The sequence below is a fragment of the Thamnophis elegans genome, chromosome 13, assembly GCF_009769535.1.
Source record: "Thamnophis elegans isolate rThaEle1 chromosome 13, rThaEle1.pri, whole genome shotgun sequence".
Lineage (NCBI taxonomy): Eukaryota > Metazoa > Chordata > Lepidosauria > Squamata > Colubridae > Thamnophis > Thamnophis elegans.
The window spans coordinates 6641939-6663074 of NC_045553.1; the positions used below are offsets into that span (position 1 = coordinate 6641939).

The following is a 21136-nucleotide window of genomic DNA, read 5'->3' on the forward strand; positions in this document are numbered from 1 at the left end:
GCCATCTCTTGAGAACTTTCCTGCCTGAGCAGAGGGTCGGACTAGAAGACCTCCAAGGTCCCTTCCGACTCTGTTATTCTGTACTTTTCCCTATGTGTGCAAAATATTTGAGCAGATGTCGTCCGTCACGTCACACAGACCTGTCACAATCCTCAACCTTCGCTGCCCTCTAGCATCGAGAAATCCATCAACGCAAGAAAAGCAACTCATGGGTGGCTGAATCTTGCTGTGACACTTTCCTACTCGGGTGTGTTTGTGGGTCCTTAGACTCCCACAGTCAAGACAGTCTCCTGATGCAACGGCATGTGGGAATGATCTTGGGCGATAGAAAGAAGAGTCCCAGAATAGATAATGGCCAAATAATAAGCAACTGAGCCAGTAAAAAAAAAAAAAAAATCAAAAACCCCAAGGATATGACAAATGACTTAGAAGGGACACTGTTTCTTTAGATTGCAAAGGTGGTGAGGGATGAGAAAAGGTTTCTTTAGATTGCAAAGGTGGAGAGGGATGAGAAAAGGTTTCTTTAGATTGCAAAGGTGGAGAGGGATGAGAAAAGGTTTCTTTAGACTGCAAAGGTGGAGAGGGATGAGAAAAGGTTTCTTTAGATTGCAAAGGTGGTGAGGGATGAGAAAAGGTTTCTTTAGACTGCAAAGGTGGAGAGGGATGAGAAAATGTATTATTCAGACTGGCAAGAATCTGTTAACATAACCTTACAATGAAGTAGAAATAGTTAATCTGGATATGCTTCCTGTCTGGATTATCGTTTTTTTTTTAAACTGCAAGGATCTTGCCCTTGTCTTGCTTGTATCTATTCTCCCCAGCTTCTTCGAAACGTTGAAATCTAGCTTGAATTAAAAAAACAAAGCCAAAATAAATACCAACTGCGGCAACCAACTCAAACATAGCCCAAAAGAGAAATAAGAAAGGCTCCCTTTTAATTGGGATCAAGGAATCAGAATGGCTGCTGCCTAGAAGGCTAAGAAAGGGACAGCCTGTAGTTTCTGAAGGATCTGAGTGGGTTGTGAAGAAAGAAAGAAAGAAAGAAAGAAAGAAAGAAAGAAAGAAAGAAAGAAAGAAAGAAGGAAGGAAGGAAGGAAGGAAGAAAAGAAAAACAGACAGACCTTAAGAAAGAGGGGACAAAGAAAGAGATAGAGAAGAAAAGAGAAACAGAGAAAAGAAGGTAGGAAGGAAGGAAAGAAGGAAGGAAGGGACAAAGACAGATATAGAAAAGAGAAAGAAAAAGAAAAAGAGAGAAAGAAAGGAAGGAAAGAAAGAAAAAGAAAGAAAAAGGAAGGAAGGAAGGAAGGACAGAAAGAAAGAGAAAGCAAGCAAGCAACAAGTTCTGGAACACACCCCTTTTCTGCAGAATAAGGGAATCCAGCTTTTCACACAGCGGGCTTTAAATCCCACATCTTCCTTTCCAAGAAGGCGCACAGCAAGAGGCCTAACCGCAACTTCAATTGCACAAAGCCGAGAGGATGTGCTCACGATGGCATGGAGTTCTCATTTTTGGCAGACAGGGCACATAAAACCACATCGCGCCGGTCAATCGCAGAAGGACACCAGCCTTCCAGAACTAAAGACACCACAGGGAGCTGTGCAAACTCCAAGCTTCATTTATCCATTCACTTTTCAGAGGACAGGGTGGGGAGAGAGCTGAGTCAGCGGCTTGGAGCTTCCTCGCTTTGCTTCTAAAATCTTTAAAAGTGCCCCAAAAGGAAGAAGGGTCTAAAATCCATGGGAACAATTGCTTCATTCTAATACCACTCTATAAAGCCTAAGTAAGACCACACCTAGAGTATTGCATCCAGTTTTGGTGACCACACTGTAAGAAAAATGTTGAGACTCTAGAAAAAGTGCAGAGAAGAGCAACGAAGATGATTAGGGGACTGGAGGCTAAAACATACGATGGACGGTTGCAGGAACTGGGCATGGCTAGTCTAGTGAAGAGAAGGACCAGGGAGACATGAGAGCAATAGCAATAGGCCTTAGCCTTATATACCACTTTACAGTGCTTTCCAGCCCTCTCTGAGTGGTTTACAGAGTCAGCCTCTTGCCCCCAACAATCTGGGTTCTCATTTTACCCACCTCGGAAGGACGGAAGGCTGAGTCAACCTTGAGCCTGATGAGATTTAAACTGCCAAATTGCAGGCAGCCAGCAGTTAGCAGAAGTAGCCTGCAGTACTGCACTCTAACCACTGCGCCACCATGGCTGGCAGTACATAGCAGTCTTCCAATACTTGATGGGCTCTCATAGAGAAGAGGGGGTCGAGCTATTTTCCAAAGTCCCCGAAGGCCAGACAAGGAACAATGGATGCAAACTGATCAAGGAGAGATTCGACTTAGAAATAAGGAGAAACGTTTTGACAGTGAGAACCATCAATCCATGGAACAGAAGTTGCCTTTGGAAGTTGTGGGAGCTTCATCCCTGGAGGCTTTCAAGAAGAGACTGGACTGCCGTCTGTCAGAAATGGTGTAGGGTCTCCTGCTTGGGCGGAGGGTTAGACTAGAAGACCTCCAAGGTCCCTTTCCAACTCTGTTAATCTGTTAATTTAGCCCACAAATGTATTCCTCTCAGTGAGTAATCTCTGAGGGTATCAGGGGCTAGCTCAGTCCTGAAGGCTCTTTCTAATGTGATTCTTAAAGAGATGGGTACACAAATAAATGTCTAAATAAATCTCACACTCACAAGCCCAAACACACACAATGGAATTAAACACATTCTGCTGCCGGATGAAGGATGCTCCATCACTGAAGGTTTTTTTTTTTTAGAAGAGATTGGCTGGCAATTTGTCTGGAACGATATAGGGTTGGGCTAGAAGACCTCTAAGGTACCTTCCGACTCTGCTATTCTGTTCAGTTTGATGGCCTGTAAAAGCTCTTATTTTTAGTTTCTGGGGCATCGCAATCCCCTTCAGTTGTAAAATGGGCCCCATTAGGATGTAGTTCCCCTTTATATCTTCTGAAACCAGGGCAAATATTTCTTCTGCACTTGAATGCTACCACTCTTCCTCGCCTATAAACACTATCTCTGGAATTTGGCTTCCCAGAGCATCTGGCCGAAGAGATGCTTTGAAGTTTATGCATCTCCCACGACTGGGAGAACATGCGATGCCAGTTTGCCAAGCTGGGAGCCTAAGAAACGTTTCTCCCATTTCAGGACATTCAACAAACCTAGAGAAATTGCATTTACAATGGTCAAAATCCACTTGGCATCACGACAGCCGGAGAACTGGTTAGAGATACTAAACCAGCCTCAGAAACACTTGGAGTTGACGTGGCTCTTAAAAACTGGAACAGCCAAGCCTGTTAAAAGCTCAACTTTTTAAAATTTCCTTGCAAGAGAAATTTAGTCTTGCTGGGGAAAAAAAGTGTTTCCTAGAGATGCTTTGTTGCTGACAGATTAAGAGAAGACCCCAGCAGAAAGCCCATTAATGTGCCCTCTCACCCGCAAGTAGAAAGTTGATAGATATAGAATAGAATAACAGAGTTGGAAGGGACCTTGGAGGTCTTCTAGTCCAACCCCAAGCTTAGGCAGGAAACCCTACACCACTTCAGAGAAATGGTTGTCCAATCCCCTCTTTAAAATTTCCAATGTTGGAGCATTCACAACTTCTGGAGGCAACTTCTGTTCCATTGATTAATTGTTGTCACTGTCAGAAAATTTCTCCTTAGTTCTAAGTCGCTTCTCTCATTGATTAGTTTCCACCCATTGCTTCTTGTTCTACCCTCAGGTGCCTTGGAGAAAAGCTTGACTCCCTCATCTTTGTGGCAGCCCCTGAGATATTGGAAGACTGCTATCATGTCTCCCCTAGTCCTTCTTTTCATTAAAGTAGACATACCCAGTTCCTGCAACTGTTCTTCATATGTTTCAGTCTCCAGTCCTCTAATCCTCTTTGTTGTTCTTCTCTGCACTCTTTCTAGAGTCTCAACTATATTAAAGTTGCCAAGGTTGGACACATTTAGCCAAGTATTTTTAAAGTGTTGTTTTGTCTATTTATCCCCCTCTCCCTGTTTATTGTGAGCCGCCCGGAGTCCTCCGGGAGTGGGCGGCATATAAGACAAATAAACAAAAACAAACAAACAACAAGTTTAGTGTGTTGTCCTAGAGATCAGGAGGCCAAACAGATCATCACAAAATTCCTGATCTCACGTTGCAACTTCCTTGTGAAAAAAGGTCAGAGTACTTGGAGGGTGTAACCCACCCCCCAGCATAACAAAAATGCGTCCGAGGGGGAGAGAAGAGGAAGGCAAGGTGGCCCTCTTGACATTGACAACAAACGCACATGAACTTTGGCGCTGAAAAAAAATATCAAGACTGCTCCTAAGGCAGGTACGCAAGTCTTGTAATGTGTCAAGCATGTCTGAGACTCAGAAGGAAGGAAACTGGACAGGTCCAACTAGACCCATCAAATCTCTTTCCGACATGACGACACCTTCAAAGCTCATCGAAACAAGTCCTAAGCGTTTTTTTTTTGCTATTTTACCCATTGCAATGAGGAAACCTAGGTGGGGAAAAAATATGACTTTCTCTCGTAAATTAATGCAATATTTCAGGAGCGTTTTCACATGCCTCGCCCCCAAAAGGCGTGCAGAGAACCAGGAAGAGAAGAACACAAGCGAGGGCCATAAAGAAAGGAAAGGTGAAAAGAGGTGGAGAAAAGGTGAAGGGAGGGTGGTAAACAGTGAGATTCAGGAAAACGAGGGGAAAGAGGCCTGCGTTTCCTCAACAGGTCGGAGAGATGGACCACATTTTTCTCATTTTATTTCTGCAGGGTTTTTCCCTCCGGCTTTTTTGATTGGTGGCTCTTAATGTTTCTCACATTGTAGTTTCCACGGGGCCCAAGAAATTATAGACTGGGGACAAGAAAGTGTAGCTGGTCTCCAGGTCTCATTAGAGAGAGAAAATTAAGATGTCCCACTTGGGGTTTGGGCGGGGGACACGGGGGACACAACCCAACGTAAGATTGAATAGTTGGGACCATGCAACTAAGTGCAATGTTCTCAAATAAGGGGTTTTTTTTTAATGGAAGGCAGGGCCATTCAGCCCTTTAGGCTTCAATTGTTTGTTATCTGTTGTTGTGTACAGAAGAACAATCAACCCATGGAACAGAAGTTGCCTCCAGATGTTGTGGGAGCTTCATTACTGGAAGCTTTCAAGAAGAGACTGGAGTAGGGTCTCCTGCTTGTGTGTGTTGGACTAGATGACCTACAAGGTCCCTTCCAACTCTGTTATTCTGTCTTCTACCTTTCTGTCTCTCTACAGTCTGATTTAATCACGGTAGCTTTTATCACTGGACGATTTCTCCTTAATCGAATCTGTAATTAATCTGTATCTAACTAAAAGCCGAGTAGGAAAAAGGCACAGCTCTTTGGCCCCGAAAATTGATAGGAACCTCAAATGGCTTCAATGCAACATTTCACAAAATTTGCAGCTAGCTAGATGCAATGATGCCATCAGAGTGAGACCCTGAAGTAGAAGTCCAGGGCTTGGCTTAGAATAAGGACCCTCAAAAGTAGCAGGGACGATGGGTTGAAATAATTAGATTAATATCCTTTCTGATCTGAATTGTCCCCTCTCCCTAATAACTGCTAATAAGCTCATCAAATCTGTCTGAAATCTATCAGAGGGAACTTGGGGTCCTAGTGGACAACCATTTAAATATGAGCCAGATGTGTGCAACAGCTGCCAAAAAAGCCAACACAGTTCTAGGCTGCATAAACAGAGGGATAGAATCAAGATCACATGAAGTGTTAATACCACTTTATAAGGCCTTGGTAAGGCCACACTTGGAATACGGCAGCCAGTTTTGGTTGCCACAATGTAGAAAAGATGTTGAGACTCTAGAAAGCGTGCAGAGAAGAGGAACAAAGAGGATTAGGGGACTGGAGGCTAAAATATATTAAAAACGGTTGCAGGAACTGGGTTTGTCTAGTTTAATAGAAAGAAAGACTTGGGGCAACAGGATAGCAGTCTTCCAATATCTCAGGGGCTGCCCCAAAGAAGAGGGAGTCAAGCTATTCTCCAAAGCACCTGAGGGTAGGACAAGAAGCAATGGGTGGAAACTAATCAAGGAGAGAAGCAATTTAGAACTAAGAAGAAATTTCCTGACAGTTAGAACAATTAATCAGGGGAACAACTTGCCTCCAGAAGTTGTGAATGCTCCAACACTGGAAGTTTTTGAGAAGAGACTGGACAAACATTTGTCTGAAATGGTGTAGGGTTTCCTGCCTAGGCAAGGGGTTGGACTAGAAGACCTCCAAGGTCCCTTCCGACTCTGTTATTCTATTGTATTTTATCTAAAAAGAAAGAAATTCTACAGCCACACCACCCACCAGATATGAATTTATAATGCCCCTTGCAAATAAAACATAGACACTGAGGCCTAGGAACACAGCTCAAAATACATGTGAAGTCTGCGCGTAGCATACTGCAGGTCTGGCCTTCTTCAACAATTTTGACATGTAGCAGAGAGCACTGATGGAGGAATGGGCTATCAAGATCGGGGCATGTCCCAACTTGGTTCTGCAAGGCAGGGAGGGCAGCGAAGTGGAAGTCACAGAGATGGTGAACAATGTCAGCGACCGATTTAAAAAATATTTTTTTAAAAAAATCATCAGGCACCAAAAGAACAAGATACACTTGAAAGCCACGGACTGGCAGCTGCTAACAGCAGGTTCAGCTTCGATGTCAAATCTCAGCTCTGGGTGGAGAAATTCATCCCCACCCCGGTGAGAGTTGCCAGATACCCCCCCAAAAAGGTCTGTGTGTGTGGGGGGGGGGGGATATAGTTGAACCCAGAAGGAAAGTTGGAGGAAATTCTTGACTGCGTGAAGGTTACTCAAGGATGAAGCTCTCCCTGGATACTCTTCCGAATTCCTTCTCTGCTCTGCCTGATGGACAGTTTTATGAACAGCCAGGGGGAAAGCAATTTGAGGAGAGATCTAAGCCATGGTCTACGGAGATGGTCTCCATCCTCCAGGTCACGATTGTCCCAAAAGTGCTTTTTTGAAAAGGCAACTGGTTTTTTGTTTTTTTTAATTTGAAGACGTTTCGCATCTCATCCAAGCAGCTTCCGGACCAGAACAAGAGGGGAAAAAAGCACAAACACGCAAAGGAAATCCAAGTTGCCTTTTTGAAAAAGCACCCTTGGGACGATCTAAGAGCACCTCTGTGGCGTCCTGTTAAAAAGTCACCCTCCTCCCCGATGCTGCTGAAACAGCCTTCTCCTTTCTCCACGCGGCAGGCAATGAAACAGGAAGTCCAAGGGAAGCAACCAAAGAGAACCATACCAAAAAAGAAAAAATGAGAGAGAGAGAGAGAGAGAGAGAGAGAAATATGAGCATCCACTAATGCAAAATGGCTTCTAAGGGTAGCTCACAGTTGCCCTCAGATATTCCCGTGGGAACATAATCTCAGGGCTGGTTGCCATCAGATGTTTCCAGACCGATGAGCAGGGGGGGGGGGGCTACCGTTCAGCCTCTGATCTGCTTCCTGTTCTCCGTCCGACATTCCATCCACACCAAAGAACCGTCCATTCTTCTTCCCCCACCCCCCCACGAGACTGGGCTTGCTGTCCAGGCCTCAGGTCTGTTGCTTTAAAGGGCAGGATGAGATCAGCACCTCTCTGATGCCGGAAACACTTCCAAGTTGGCCGTACCTTTCCAGTCTGTGGACAAGGACGGAGGGATTGGAGAAGGGGAAGGAAGAGGGATGTAAGAAAGGCACCAATCCTCTGATTCACAGCCTGGGAAGGAAAGAGAAAGAGAAAGAGAACAAGAGTCAAAGAGGGAATGACATTCACACTGCAGCACGTTTGCAAACTGCCATAATGTCCTTCTGATGTTGCCTTCAACTGGCATCTGGGCCATGAATGAGACAGGCTCAAGTTGTCTTTAGGTGTGGGGGTGGCATTAAAAGAGTATTCCTTCCCTCCCCCCTCTTTGGCACCATCCAAAGGCAGGCTTAAGGTGTATGGCATCTGTTATGGGCCACCAGCGGCCAGCAGAGCTGGCGGCAGATTCAGACATTGAGGAGGTTGGACAGGAACATGGGCATCTGTGGGAACCCTGACACTATCATCTCAAGGATGGGTGGATAGCATCACCATTCAGTGGTAAGGAAAGTCTCCATGAGAAGATGTGCCTGAGAGAAACTCCAGGTCCAAGATAAATGTGGACAAGGGAGCCCAAATGGTTCTGCTTGAAGATCGTCTGTGTTGAGTCAGTGTTGGCTCATGTAGACAGATCTTCTCCAGCAGGATCAGTCTTCAGTCTGCCCCTTGAAGTCTCCAATCAATGAAGGTCCCCATTCCCTTCAAACCATTGAAGACTCCAAGAGGACTCTGCTTGAAGTGGGAAACAGAGGCAGGATAACACTCGGCAGTGAGGTAGCACATTGTATGGTGGTTAAAACTTTCTGCTGAACTCCAGGAGGGCAGAGGGCTCATCAGTTCTGGAGTGGACAAAGGCCCTCAGCCATGTCCTCTGACCACCAGGGCTCAATTTGTGCAACACGCTGAGCCAGATCCAAACCGATTCCTCCAGGACTTTGAGTGATGAATGAATCCATCTGATGCTGCTGAAAACAAGGGTCGGGAGGGCGGAGAGAGTATTGCTAAGCAAGCACAGAAGGTCTCCACTCCCTTTTGAGCAGAAGGCTTCCAGAATTACCTGGTTATTCTCATCCGTCTGTCAAGAAGATGAAGGGAAGGGCACCTAACCAGAGAGATCAACATTCCTGGGAAGTAACATCTGGTCCTCCTAATCTACCATTTAGCTACTGATGGATTTCAACCCTGCCTTCTCTTTGGCAATTCCAAACAGCTTCATCAGCACTCTTTCCTCCAGGTTGAGCTCCACAACAATGAACCTATGAAGTCGGTTGTGGGGAGAGGTAGAGAAAGCACAGGAATGCTTTGGTGGTCTCATGAAGGCCTGGATTTGGGATTCTCGGTGGTTAAAGATGCTGAGCTTGTTAGCTGGAAAGCTGACAGCCCGGGTTTGAAACCCGAGCACAATGCGATGGAGGTGAGCTCCCGTCCCTCGCTCCAGCTCCTGCCCAGCTAGCAGTTTGAAAGCACACAAATGCGACTAGATAAATAGGTACCATTTGTTCTGACCTCGGCTTCCTGAGACAGTAAAAATCTCACGCTTAGTCCCCAAATGCCTCTTTTTATTTAAGCCACTGTGAATTACAGGGCGGGGCATAACCTTTTCCTAGGGGGTCACAGCAAGATCGACAGCAGTTTACAACTTCCGCGACACCTCATTTTAAAGCCCATAAAAAACTGAATTGAATGAGCTATTAAATATTAAATTTGCTTTAAGAATGGCTGGAAAATTCGATTCGGAAGAACAAAGGATCATTGACAGAATAAAATGCATTGCCTTTCGAGAGGCTCGCGATGCTGGAGCGACGTTTATCAATCGAAAATGGATTGCAAACAAATTGAAACGTCATCCGGATTGGGTTACTGATAATTGGAACAAAACAGCCCAAGAATGTTTCACAAAATTTGGAGAAGGGCGTCCTCTGCAACTGTCCCAAGAAAGCAAAGCCATCATTGCAACTGGCAGTCGCAAACAACGAAAAGGAAACCGAAAAGTGGCCCAAGAAATCCTTCAAATTCGTGGAAAACGAGTTGATCAAAGGACAATCGGCCGATATCGAGAACGAGAAGGTTTGAAGCCATTCCACGTCATTTGCAAACCATTGAAAACTCAAACACACGTTCAAGATCGGCTTTGGTTGTGCGATTGGTTGTCTGAATGGACCGAGGAAGATTTTCTTCATTTGGCGCCATCTGACGAATTCTTCGTTTATGCCATTCGAAAACCGAATTTCCAGAACGATCGAATTTGGGCTAAAGACGTCGACGACATCGCCAAACATGAACGATATCGACAAATCGTTCGCAATCCGACTTGCATCGGGATTTTCGTCATTTTCACAGCCAAGAAACTGCATTGGGTTTTGAAGGATAAAGGGGAATCCTGGGATGGCAGTTATTTCCGTGAGAAAATTTTATTGGAGAATGTCATTCCATTTCTCAGTGATCCAGACAATGTCTTGGTGATTGGTGAGGCTGTCTTTCTTCATGACAAAGCTCCTTGCATGCGTGCAAATCCGACTCAGCAATTGTTAAAGGAAAACAATGTCGAATTTTGGGGCAATGACGTCTGGCCGGGAAATTCGCCAGATCTCAATCCGGCAGAGAACATTGGGGCCATAATTAAGGATGAAGTGGAAGCTCTGATGATTCAGGAGCAAGGTCAAAATCGATATTCGGTTGAAACTTTGAGAATGAATTTGGAAACTGTGTTGAAAAATCTGGAAAATCGAACGGAACTGTTTGAAGATTTGTTGTGTTCTTATCCACCTCGTTTGAATGCTGTTCGAAGGGCTAATGGTGGTCATACTGACTATTAAATCGTGTCAATAAACTCAGTTTTTGATGGGCTTTCGAATGGTGTATGAATTATTTGTGTTGTTATTACAAGTGTTGCTGTGACCCCCTAGGAAAAGGTTATGCCCCGCCCTGTATATTCATTGACAACCCGTAATGATTCACAAACAGTCTGTGAAGAGTCTGACAGGAATCTGCCACATTCTTTTAGGGTAATGCTGATAAGCACCCACCTTTAGCTCCCTTGAAAAGCCGCCAAAGACCTAATTGCCAATTAGCTTTGCAAGGCCAAACCTAGCACAGAGCCAAAACAGAGCTTCTCAAAGCTTGAACTGCCCAGAATGAACAAAGTTGCTTTTGCTCCTCCTTTATGTCTCATGGGAAGGGCCAAACATCTCCAAGCCTTACTCCCGAATTGCCCCTTTTGTCTTAACTATTCTTGCCTTCTGACAGCTCTGCACATGCTCCCTGTTCCTCTGCCTCACTAATGTCCGATTCTGGAGGCTCCAGAGGCAGCACATAACTCCCAGATAGCCCTGGCTCCCTCTCTGCCTCCGACACAGAGCCCTCGTCTGAGTCTTCCCTAGACTCCAGGACTGGCCCAGGTTCCTCCCCAACCTCCTCACTGTCCGAATCTGCTGCCAGTTCTGCCGGCGATTGGCGGGCCACAACATCACTTCAGTGGGCAGGTAACAGCGTTCCATGCGCCTCCTTATAGTTATGCCAGCCACATGATCACAATAGCGTCTTCGGACAGAGCTGGCTACCTTGGCTAAGAAACAGAGAAGAGCAGCGCCCCCTAGAGTTTGACATAGGATAGAGGAAACCTTTACCTTAACTGATCGACTCTCAAACCCTTGCGATGCCACGTTATCTTTCAGGCTTGAACAATGGTGGACAATTTGAGAGGAAATTGGGTATTTTAAAAAAAATAGGGATAATTCTTTCTTGCAGGTGCCTCTTCCCCTCCTCTTTCCTTGCAAAGAACAGAAATGGAATGCAAGGCTCACTCCAGCTGTGAGCAGACAGTTGGCCTAGCAACAGGCTGTGTGTTTGTGCATGTGTGTGTGTGTGCATGTGTGTGTTAGGGACGGCCTTAAATTTATACCCTAGGGAGATCGGTAAACAGCCAGAGCAGGAAAGAGTACTGCAGGATTCCCCCCCACCCCGCCCCAGATATTTCACCGTTGCTCGGCTGCTAGTAATCCTTGACCTAATTTCACATATGTGTCAATGCTCAACATTTAATTTGTGCCAAATTCTCATTCTCAAAAACTCATTTTTTTGGGAATGCCTGATAACAAAGAAAATAACCCAGCAAAATTCTTAACTTGGTTAAGAATAAACTGTTCTGCACTTCCGAGGATTAGCTGGGTGGCGATAACTAAAGAAATGGGTCTGGGGATCAGGCGGCTGGGGCCCAGGGAAGCCAACGAAGACGGCGCGTGAAGAGGAGGGCGTCCTCCGCCTTACTCTGCTGACTTCCAGAAGTGGCCGGGGTGAGACAGGCGGCGGTTCCGCTTTGGCAGTTTCTCCAGCATCTCCATGAGTTTGGTGAAAGTGGGTCGCTCCTCCTGCTCGTAGGCCCAGCAGAAGAGGAGGATGTCCTGCGAAGAGAAGAGAAGAAAAAAGGGCTATGCGAGGAGAGAGAGAGAGTGGGGGAGGGAGGGAAAAGAAAGAGAGAAAGAAAAGAAAGAGAATATAAGAGGCATAGAGAGAAAGAGGAAGGAAGGAAGGAAGGAAGCAGGTAAGGAAGGAAGGAAGGAAGGAAGGAAGGAAGGAAGGAAGGAAGGAAGGAAAGAAAGAAAGAAGTCCCACCCCCATCCTACTCCTCTCCCTTCTAGTCCTGATTATGTTTGCCTAGTTGGGTAATGAAATGTCTGCAAAAAAATGACCAAGCTCAGAGAGCACTAAGGACCCCATGGTCCTCCTCCTCCTCTCAACAACCCCCCCCTCTCTTCTAGCACTTATCTAATTTGGGTAATGAAACGTTTGCAAGAAACCAAGGAAGCTCAGAGAACACCAAGGACCCCACAGTCCTCCTCCTTCTCTTCCCCTTCCTCCTTCTTCCTCCTCTCTGTAAACCCCATTTCCTTCTAGCACCGATGATGTTATCTAATTTGGATAATGAAACGTTTGCAAGAAACCAAGGAAGCTCAGAGAACACCAAGGACCCCACAGTCTCCTCCTCCTCCTCCTCCTCCTCCTCCTCTTCCTCTTCCACAAACTCCCTTCTAGCACTGATGATGTTATCTAATTTGGCTAATGAAATGTCTGCAAGAAACCGACCAGCTCAGAGAACACCAAGTCTTCCTCCTCCTCCTCCTCCTCCTCCTCCTCCTCCTCCTCCTCCTCCTCCTCCTCTTCCTCTTCCTCCTCCTTTTCCACAAACTCCCTTTTAGCACTGCAAGAAACCAAGCAAGCTCAGAGAACACCAAGGACCCCACAGTCTTCCTCCTTCTCTTCCTCCTTCCTCCTCCTCTCTGTAAACCCCATTTCCTTCTAGCACTGATGATGTTATCTAATTTTGATAATGAAACATTTGCAAGAAACCAAGCAAGCTCAGAGAACACTAAGGACCCCACAGTCTTCTCCCCCCTCCTCCTCCTCCTCCTCCCTGTAAACCTCACTTTCTTCCAGAACTGATGATGTTCCCTAGTTGTGTAATGTAACGTTGTGTAATGCCCCCACCTTAAAAAAAAAAAGCAACAATCAAGCCCAGAGAGCACCAGGGATCCCTTGCTGCTCTGGGCTTTCTTCTCCACTCCCTTCCCACCCCTTCACCCGAAAGTCACCTACTGAAATCTCCTTCCCCATGCCGATCTGGCTGAGGTTCGGCTTCATCCCTCGGCCCACTTGCCAAATTATTGCCTCAGCTGGTTGGGTCTTGAAGGGCCATTCCCGGGCGTACAGTTCAAACCAGACGGTTCTATGGAGGCAAAGTAGGAGACCAAGTTAATAAGCGTTGGGGCTCTAGAAGGACTCCCCTCTGGCCATCAAAGCAAGACGGTTAGAAGGGAGCGGAGAACATCCTGGCATGGCTAAAGGGATAAGGAAGGGCTTGCTCTGGGGTTTCTCTTCTGGAGAATGTGGAAAATGCCTATTGGTCTCCGGATACACTTCAAGGTGCTAGTCGTTACTTATAAAGCCCTTCATGGTATTACCCAGAGGAGAGCCTTCTCTGTAGCTGCTCCGACCCTCTGGAACGAACTCCCCGTGGAGATTCGAACCCTCACCACCCTCCAGGCCTTCCACAAAGTCCTTAAAACCTGGTTGTTCCGACAGGCCTAAAGAGCCGTTGCCCCCGTCTCGAATGGTATGACTGTTGTGAGTTTTAAATTATATATTGTTATGTTGTTTTTTAAATCTTTTGTCTGTATCCCCCTCCCCAGTTCGGGTTGTGAGCCGCCCTGAGTTCCCTTCGGGGGAAAAGGGCGGCATAGAAATTTAATAAACTGAACTGAACTGAACTGAACTCTGGCCGAGGCTTCCCAAGCGTATGAAGGAAACTCCTGGTCCCCACAAAAAAAAAACCTTTTATTAATTGACTGTGAATTCTGCTCATTCACCTCCAGCAAAGTCTTTCGAGGGAGCATTTATGGTCACAGACCTTATCTGGCTTGGAGAGCTGCCAGGCTGATATCTGCAAAACTTGGCAAAGAGCCTCAGAGAGTCACGAACCAATGAAGCGAACTAATGGTCTCCTGCAAACTCCACTTCCCTTTCGCTCCTCTTTTATTCCCTTTGGGAGGGGCCATTCACAGTCCACCTGTGGCCTTACTCCCAAGTCAACCCCTGTTCTTTAGCTGTTCGCTTCATCTGGCAGCTCTGCACAGGCGCCCACTGAGAACAGGCTCCAGCTGTTCTTCTGCCTCACTGATGTCTGACTCGGAAGGCATCTGATAACTGTCAGACGGCTCTGGCCCCCTCTCTGCCTCCGACACAGAGTCCTCATCAGAGCCTTCCCCAGACTCCAGGACTGGCCCAGGTTCCTCCCCAACCTCCTTACTGTTCGAATCTGTTGCCAGCTCTGCTGGCCACTGGTGGGCCACAAGAAAGACCAAGTATCTCTCTTTTGGAGATGAGATCTCAATTAAACTGTTGTCAAGGACTCTGGGAATTCAGAAGAATCCTTACTGAGTTGGCCAATATGTGGGTTAGGACTAGCTGATGTTCTCCAGATGGTTGGGCTAAAGGTCCCATCAGGTCACACTGGCTGGAAAGTATGGGACCCGGAGATCCAAAACATATGAAGACTAAGAAATCTGTTTTTTATTTAGTTAGGTTCTTGGGCTCAACTTTGGAACGTAAGAACATTCTTTTATTCCCAGCTGATTAAGTCAAACAAACCATGGCTTACTACAATATATGAACAGAAAATGCCTTTGGTATGTTTTTTTTTCCTGACATACTACCAGCTATGGAGGTCTGCAAGCTATTGTGTACTATTCACTTTTGTTAAAGTAACCATTATCAAAACATTTTTATATTAAAAAGTTGCTTTATTTTGCTTCATCCAAGATAAAGATTCACCAAATCCCGTGCAAATTTCTTATAAAGTGAGAAGTTGGGGAGATACATCTTATTCTAAAAGCCATCATGAGCCAAATAATCTTTAGACATCCTATCTACCCAGGATGGGATCTTAATATAATTTTTAACTGCCACAGCATTTTTCCTAGAATGATGGGGAAAAGGGCTAATAACCTTCTGAGTGATAACCCTAAAGCAACATGTCGTTTCATTCATCAGGATTCCCCAGGAAAAAGAAAAGGGCAATGGACATCTCATCCAACTTCGAATCAGCTGGCAGGACCCGCTCAGAATCGCATCCTGTATTTATTTATTAATTATAGCAGCCAAACTCCGACAGCCTCCAAGATTGCAAAGGGAAATCATGCAGATCAAGCTAAGCGGCAGCTGAAGGTCATGTCACGGATTGAAAAATTCCTGCCCAAGAGGTAATTCTGTGCAGAAATGATGTGAATCCCTGGCACTGTTTTATTTTTAATTTGAGGAGGGGGGGGAGGCGCAATGAGTGCGCACAATAAAAAATGCCTCAATTAAACAGCTGCTTCTGCCAGTGAAATTAATTTTTTTCCCTCCCCTCTTTTCATGACGCCTCCAATATGTTTTTCTGCATGCATGGTTAAACATCCAGCTTCTGTATTGAGTTTTGGAGACGTTACCTTACATTCAATACTTGGTTTATTTATTTGCTTTTTCTTGTCCAATTGGCCTTAATGAATGATTCTTAGGCCCCTTCCCAACCTGACACTCTTAAAATTTGCTAGGAATATAAATCCTAAAACTGATGGTTACTAGGCCACCAGTAGCCAACGTTTATGGCAGTCCAACGGGACTCAGCTGATGAGTGACGTATTCTCTAAAGGAAAGTATGTATGTATGTATGTATGTATGTATGTATGTATGTATGTATGTATGTATCAGCAGTGGGGTCCGGATCCTGTCGCAATCGGTACACTGCAACAGGGCCTGGTGTGCTCGTTGGGCACATGTGCTGCACATGAGTGTGCACACCACCGCCAAGCAACACTCAGCTGCTCGGCAGACGTCACACAGGTGCCACATGCTGTGTGCAGATGTGCAATTGGCCCATTTGCATCAAAAAGTGGTAAGGAACACAGGCGGGCCAAATGAGCCACCATTCCGGTACAGTGACCGCTGCTCCCAGCTACCACTGGTATGCTCGTACCGGGCCCTATCGCCCAGAACCCACCACTGGTATGTATGTATGTATGTATGTATGTATGTATGTATGTATGTATGTATGTATTTAAAGGCCAACAGTTGCACTATTTTGTCTACATACCTGAAACATATTTTGGATTGTATGTATGGGAAAGTGGTTGGATACAACCGGTACGCTGCACTACGGGCGTACCGGTACCTGCTGGGAGCACCAGGTACCGTTCTGGTACGGTGCTCCGGAGGGCCCACCTGCCCACCCGCTCTTCTTACCGATATTTGAGCAGATTGGGCAGTGGTGGGCTTCACATTTTTTTAGAACCTCTTCTGTAGGTGTGGCCTGCTTTGCCGGCCATGTGACTGAGTGGGAGTGGCTTGCCAGCCATGTGACCAAGTGGGAATGGCTTGGCAGTCATGTGACCGGGTGGGAGTGGCTTGCCAGCCATGTGACCGAGTGGGAGTGGCTTAGCAGTCATGTGACTGCGAGTGACTTGCTAGCCATGTGATCAAGTGGGAGTGGCTTGGCAGTCATGAGACCGGGTGCGAGTGGCTTGCTGGCCATGTGTCTGGGTGGGAGTGGCCAACTTGTAAAATGTGGTAAAATTCACTTAACAACGCTCTTGCTTAGCAACCAAAATGTTTGCTCAGAAACTCTGGCATTTGAAGCACGCAAGTCTTATAGCTGTCAAGTGACAAGACCCTTGCACCCCTAACCCTTTAGAAACAAAAACCCCAGGGGTGTTCAAACTTGACAGCTTTAAGACTTGTGGACTTCAACTCCCAGAATTCCTCCTCTCACTCTTCATCTTGATGATGGGCGGACGGGCGGGGCGGGGGGAGGGAGCTGGAACCGGTTCTAAACGGCACGGTAGATTTGTGGAATCTTTTGTATAGAAGGAACCCACCCCTGCGATTGGGGCTTTCACGCATGGAGCATATGGCGCCTGCGCGATGCTCTGCCGAGCAGTTGGAGTGTCATGGGCGGTAAGTACGCATCCGTGTGCTGCGCGCATCTACGTGATGGGCGCCAGGCCCTGTTGCAGCATACAGGTTGCAACGGGATCCAGAATCCACCACTGATGGGAAAGCTCTTGATTCCAGATGTTGCATTGCAACCTCTGCTATGAGTCCTGAAAGGCGTGATTCCATGACTGTACCTTTCATTTGTTGGTAAGTTCAGAGAGCCCCCCAGTACCCCTGATTTCCACTCTGGCCTACAAACATTCTCCTTTATCAGCGTTGACTTCTTGCCAGAATACACCCCCTTTTCTCTGCTTGCTTGCACGTAAAAAAATCAGAGCAAGGGGTAAATATTAGTAAATAAAGTTGGCTTTTCCATCAAGCCGGCCTGGCCTGAATAGAATAAAAATAGAGGATTAATTGGTTGTTAATTTTAATTTAATTTTAAAAATTTTATTGTAAATATCAATTGGGGGTTTTTTTTGGATACTTTATTTAATGTCCCTTTTAATTTTTGTAATATGTGTTTTCCTTTATGTTGTACGCCGCCCTGAGTCCTTGGGAGAAGGGCGGCATATAAATCCAATAAACCTAAACCTATATATAATAAGGTAGATGGGAATGTGAAAGTAGACCATTTAATAATATTATTAATTTTGAATGTAATCCAATGTTGGGACTTTAAAATGTTAATGATTGGGGAAGGGGAATTTGTGAGATATTTTTGGGGAAGAAGAAACAGGGTAAACAACTGGGAAAAACTGTAAAAAAAGAAGAAGAAGAAATACAGGGCGTGCAGTGATGTTAACTATGTGTAAAATTTGATTAAGAAATGATAAAGAATTATTTAAAGCGAATAATATTGTTGAAATGGGAATAGCAAAGATATTGTGATAAATGATTAATTTGTTAAGATGAATTTACAGTCATAAGTGGAAGACCAAAAAAAAAAAAAAGTGTTTAGCAATGATATGTAAAACTAACTCAATTGATGGGAAAAGAGAAAGGATTATATAAAAGAGATGACTATTGATAAAAGTGGGAAGATTAGAATACAATTAAACTATGATTATAAATACGATGTATAAGATGGTAAACACTCTGTCCGTAAAGTATGCATGTTGGAAAAAAGAAAAAAATATATAATAAAACTTATTAAAAAAATCAGAGGAAAATCAGGTGCTTCCTATCAGGAAAAAATGTCATTTGAAACTTTTTGCTGCCTCTTGATTCTAGTTTGGGAGGTAGCGGAAGTGATAACTTTGCCATTTCCTCTTCAAGGCCTTGGGGTTTTGTCTGCCAACTTCTGATTGAATTTAGGAGCAGAGGAAATAGCCGTTCTCAGGACTTATGAACCAAGGAGACGGTTTTGGCTCAAACGCGAGTGACGTCATTTCCATTCCTGGAGAAAAAAAGCAAGGCTATTTCAGGATCCAAACACATTTTCCTGTTCCTGGCTTTTGTTTTATTTTTCCTTTTCAAAACTGGGTTTTGCTTAGGAAAGATAGCGAGCGAGGCTTGGACAAGCGGGGATGTAAAACTTAACGTCCTTTCGAACGCGCAGTGGACTGTAGCATTCATAACTGTGAATACCTCCACTGGGAGTTTGTTCATAGTTTGAACATTTGAATATACCGTAGTTCTTGCAACTGTATCCCAAGCTGAAATCCCTTAATAGCTTATATGGAACAGGCAATTATTTTCTTCGCAATTATCTTAGATGGCAGGAATAAATATTTAACTAGCGTCGGACACTACGAAAGGCATGAGCGCCAATGGTGTATTGCTATTCATTTTCTAGTTGTTTGTGTGTTTTGCCAAGGGAAATGTGAATCTATTATTTGTTCACTGCTGTATTTCATTTGGCTTTGCGATTGAACTGGTAAAATATTAAGGAAATATCAGCAGTTATCAGGTACAATGAAGTAAGCCTAGATAATAGTTTTAAAATCCAGGCCATCAAAAGAAAAAAAGAGAAGAGAAGAGAAATGATCAGGAGAGAAGAGGAGAGGGAGGGAGGGAGGAAGGGAGGGAGAGACTGAGACCGAGAGACAGAGAGAGACAGACAGAGAGACAGAGAGACGCACAGAGAGAGATGCTATATATATAGAGAGAGAAATACACAGAGAGAAAGATAGAGATACATAGATAGATGGAGAAACAGAGAGGGAGAAAGAATGAAAGAGAGAGAAAGAAGGAAGGAAGGAAGGAAAGAAAGAAAGAAAGAAATTTTCTCAAAATCTAAACTTCAAATTAAAAAAATTACCCAGGGGTTCTGTCTGATAAGAACGCTCTTTCTCTAATAATTACTGTTCTTTTTAAAGTCATACCAATGCTTGCATTGGATTTAATTGCTGCTTTCACCCAACAACCCCAGGAAAACACATTACCAGATAAGAACTCAGTTATAAATTAATCACTTTAGTATTCTGTTCTTGAAGGTGCCCATCTCAGTGGCTTCAAAGAAAATTAATCCGTCAGATTAAAAAAAAAAAGCTATTGGGCCAAAGGAAAGATTTCATCATAGGACAGGGAAACCTCTAAAAGATAATAATAAAAATGGATTTCCTCCCCCCTCTCTTTGCTATGAAGTATGATAATTAATTGGGCAGGCAAAACAACAACAACAAAACAAACTACAAAATAAAATGAAACTAGAACGCAGCAGGAAACAAAACTTTCATGAACTGACATTTAGTTTCCCACTAAGTTTAGCTGCTCCTAATCATTTTTCTAGGGACACGGTGGCTCAGTGGCTAAGATACTGAGCTCGTCGATCAGAAAGGTCAGCAGTTCGGCAGTTCGAATCCCTAGCGCCGCATAATGGAGTGAGCTCCTGTTACTTGTCCTAGCTTCTGCCAACCTAGCAGTTTGAAAGCATGTAAAAATGCAAGTAGAAAAAAAATAGTCATATTTGCCTATATATACCTGGCATGCCCAAATATGGGAGGGAGCACACGGCCTCCCTTTTGCCTTTCAGCTCCACCCTAGTAGCCTTCCAGGCAGAAAAACCATTTTTATATTGCATTTTTGCTGATAAATAAATGAAGGGAGACTAGTATAGATCTATTTCAAGCTATTTAGCTCTCATCAGCTAGCCATACCCTTACTGGGATTTGAACCTGGGCTGTTTTTTACATCTTAGGCAGTTGTATTAGCCTCTAAGCCACAAGTTCTCCTCCCTTATCAGCTGAGCCAAGGAAATGATTAAGTGTGCTCCCTCCCATATTTGGGCATGCCAGGTGCTTTGACATAACACATAATCATCTCCTTGGCTCAGCTGATAAGAGAGGAAGCTGATGAGAGCTAAATAGCTTGAAATAGATGTATACTAGTCTCTATTTATTTATCAGCACAAATACACAAATGTAACAAAAAGGCAACAGTAAAAATATTGGGTTTCTGTCTGGATGGTCTCTTGTGACGAGCCGAAGGACAGAATGGAAGTCTTCCTCCCATATTTAGACATACCGGGGGTTGTAACACACACACACACACACACACACACACACACACACACACACACACACACACATATATAGTGTTATATTTGTGCTGATAAATAAATAAAGGGATACTAGTATAGATCTATCGCCATACCCTTACTGGGATTCGAACCTGGGCCATATTACATCTTAGGCAAACGTCTTAGCCATTAAGCCACAAGTTCTCCTCCTTAACAGCTGAAGCCAGGGAAGAAGGTATATATTTAGTGTCACAACCCCTGGTAAGCCCCAATTATGGGAGGAAGCTAACAGCTTCCATATATGTACATACACCTATATATATATATATATAGGTCTCTAGTTATTCGGGTTTTCTCCCGCGTAAAATTGGAGATGTCTTGACGCGGGAGAAAACCCGAATAACTAGAGACCTACATACTAACACCAGCGAAAACCTCAGAAAACAACATATATATATGTTGTATTTGTGCTGATAAATAAATAAAATAATAAATTTATATATAAATAAATATACATATATATATATATATATATATATATATATATATATATATATATGTGTGTGTGTGTGTGTGTGTGTGTGTGTGTATG

The 21136-nt window shown here is 44.5% G+C and overlaps 1 protein-coding gene across 1 annotated transcript in view; it reads right to left on the reverse strand.

Annotated features, from left to right (window-relative positions):
* Nucleotides 1–11878: 11878 nt before the first annotated feature.
* Nucleotides 11879–21136, reverse strand: part of KSR2 (kinase suppressor of ras 2) — a 196156-nt gene continuing 186898 nt past the window's right edge. Inside the window, 2 exon segments of the mRNA XM_032229918.1 lie at nucleotides 11879–12016; nucleotides 13209–13338. Coding sequence (XP_032085809.1) covers nucleotides 11879–12016; nucleotides 13209–13338 — 268 coding nt within the window.